Source organism: Aplysia californica, unplaced genomic scaffold (genome assembly GCF_000002075.1).
Source record: "Aplysia californica isolate F4 #8 unplaced genomic scaffold, AplCal3.0 scaffold00224, whole genome shotgun sequence".
Taxonomy (NCBI): domain Eukaryota; kingdom Metazoa; phylum Mollusca; class Gastropoda; order Aplysiida; family Aplysiidae; genus Aplysia; species Aplysia californica.
Genome location: NW_004797494.1, coordinates 1,080,614 through 1,083,671, shown reverse-complemented (window position 1 = coordinate 1,083,671; position 3,058 = coordinate 1,080,614). Strand labels below are relative to the sequence as shown.

Sequence of the window (3,058 nt, the reverse complement as noted above, 5' to 3'; positions counted from 1 at the left end):
ATCTATCTATCTATCTATCTATCTATCTATCTATCTATCTATCTATCTATCTATCGAAGAACCCAGCAATTTGTTTGTCTTTTAATCCTCGTATCACCTCCAATCCCAATACTTTTCTTATTATCACCAAAACACATGCACCTCTAATGAATTGGTCGCTTTTCAGGACAGGCGGGTTAACCCAGATTTCGGGGGTTTCCAAAAATCTTGATCTACACCAGAAGTGGGCACTGCCCTATCTATAGCAGACGTTAAGTTTCATCGGTGTGCATTTATTTAGTTATAGAGAAAACTCTCATTGTATTTTAAAGAAACAACAAGGGACGAAAACTTTACCTTCGATTTTTTCAAAACAGCATTTTTCGGGATAGCCCCCTAGTGCTTATAAGCGACCAATTAGAACGTGTACTTGGGAAAAGGTTCTGTGTACTTTTCAAAACTGCACAGTTTTAATTCCGCCACCGTTTATTTGACCCCTATTTCAGAAAACCTTTGTGAGACTGCGCAGTACGTGCTGTCACGAAATAAACAGCGCTAGACGCTAGTTTAAACTTTGCTGTTGCCATGGAAACCTCTCCATGACTGAGCGGAATCCCATTATTCCCTAGATTGTCGCGTGACGTCATAATGCGTCATAATTATTGCACAATTATTGTTGGGGAAATGTCAACTGAGAAATCCGCACGCATCCGCAAGAGAAGAACAAATAGGTAACGATGGCAATTGTTGAAGTTGGAGTTGAATGTATGAAAAATATAGTACGCGAGCTAGGAGAAATGTTTCCAGGATATTCGATATCTTCAAGGCTAGCTAGGGGCATCCAAAGATCGTTCATAGCAAGATAGTTTACTCGGCCAAAAAAGTATCCGCGGAAGTCCGCACATTGGTTCAGATGGTGCTGCAGTCTTTGTTTTGAAGCTCTCTTTCGTTTCTCCAGAAGAAGAATAGGAATAGCACAGTTTGTTAGTTTCACTTTCATTGTTTTTCACACAAGTAGAATAACTCTGATCGCAAAGTCCGCACTTTTTCGAAGAGGGCGCCACCGAATTTTGAGGACACTTTTTTTAATTGGCTCAAAGAGAGGAGTGAACTATCTTGTATACACGATCTGTGGGGAATCTTTGTTCTTATACACAACAATGGCTGCTTCAGATTGCTTTTCTTAAACTGAGCGTAGTGAGAGACATATGTGTACTTTTTGAGTGTCAATTATAGAGTGTCATGATCCAGTAAAGGAGCTCAGGCAATCCCCAATGTCTTGATCAGACGCGGGAACAACTTTACTTTACTTTACTTTTTACATAAATGTGAAACGTGCTGACAAAATGAGTTACTTCTTTGATTCAAGCCACATGGAAATAGATACATCACGCTCATAAGTTTAAAAAAAACATAAGTATGAAATAATAACAGGCATATTACACTTAAAGAATATGGCATCAATAGAAAATCTACCAATTTGACCCTATAGTGTTGAATTTTTTGCCAATATCTCCATTTGTGGATTGCGAGAAGTAACTCATTTTGTCAGCACGGCTCACAAATGTTCAAGTGGCGCCCCATAAAAAGCAACAAGCAACACAAACATCAAGCTGTCAATCACTCACTTTCTTCTTCCGTCAGCTCCTCCCCCATGCACTGAAGCACCGCCCTCAAATCGGACGGCGTGATATAGCCACAGCCGGACTTGTCAAACACCTGAGAGGAATAGTTTCGTTTTAGTAAGTGTTTTACGGCACTTGCAACACAATAAGGGGAATAAGGTCATGTAAGTGACGAAGATTAGAGGTGTTACAAGAGAGTAACGAAAAAAAAAACTGAAGGAGGGGAGATAAAGACGATAGATGTTTGATAGGAAAGAACAAGCAAACCACACCAGAGCACCCATCAACCACCCACCGAGAGGAACAACAAACAACACCCCCCCCCCCCAAGGGCAGTGCTACTGACTGAAGTTGTCTTTAGGCCATTCCCAAAAGGGGGGGGGGTTAATAATATGTTCTTTTGCACAGTAGTATTATAGTAAATGGGCTGATTTATCAATGTCATGCTCATACTGTGCCGGAACAACATAGGGGGAACGGCTGCTTACTCTTTCCTCATCCTTCCTATCGTAATATTTCCTCTACTTCTTTTGTATGTTTGTCACTATTGTGAACTGCTATTTCCGGGGTGCCTTGATAGTCGAAGCAGACTTTGTGCTGTTGAGGCTAGAGAGGTGAGCAGAGTAAACCCGATTCCCTGTTTGGACTTCTCTGTTGACTGACATTCACCCGTTGGTGCTCAAGACCTTAGGCAGTTGTGAGCGCCGTAAAACCTTACTAAAAATAACTTTTAAAAACAAACAACACCGATAAGTGGTGGGAAGAACAAACGACAGAGAAGTGAAGGGGATAACTGGTCGCTTTTGAGGACAAGCGGGCTAACCCAGATTTCGGGGACCGACACCAAAAGTGGACATTGCCCTACCTATAGGGGAAGTTTGGTTTCATTGGTGTTTATATTTGTTTGGTTATAGAGAAAACTCTCCTTGTCTTTTAAATAAACAGAACAAGGGTAAAAACTTTACCTCCGATTTTCTCAAAACAACATTTTTCTCCTATAGGTAAGGCAATGCCTACTTTCGGAGTAGGTCAAGATTTCAGGAAACATGAACCCCCGAAATCTGGGTAAGCTCGCTTGACATTGTCTTGTCTTTAAAAGCGACCAGTTATACAACTGGGCTCAGACATGATATGTGTCACGGCGCGGAAGAATCGGGCGCTCGTCAATTTTTGGTCATGTGGCGTTATTCGTATCATCTAAAAGCTTTTTCATTTGCAGTACTTTCAAGAAAAGAAATACACGTCTATCTTGAATAGAAGTCGAGATATTTGAGGTTTTTTAAAAACTTATGAGCGTGGTGTATCTATGTCCATAGGGCTCGAATCAAAGAAGTGACTCATTTTGTCAGTACGTTTCACATGAGTCGTTGAAAACTGAAGAATCGGGCGCTCGTCAATTTTTGGTCATGTGCGTTATTGGTATCATCTAAAAGCTTTTTCATTTGCAGTACTTT

At 40.9% G+C, this 3,058-nt stretch overlaps 1 protein-coding gene across 1 annotated transcript in view; it reads right to left on the bottom strand.

The window, feature by feature from the left end:
* LOC101849134 (calmodulin-A) overlaps positions 1-3,058 on the bottom strand; it is a gene marked incomplete in the record, with an annotated part of 58,826 nt that overhangs the window by 2,204 nt on the left and 53,564 nt on the right. Inside the window, 1 exon segment of the mRNA XM_013083324.2 lies at positions 1,608-1,697. Within this exon segment, the coding sequence (XP_012938778.1) occupies positions 1,608-1,697 (90 nt within the window).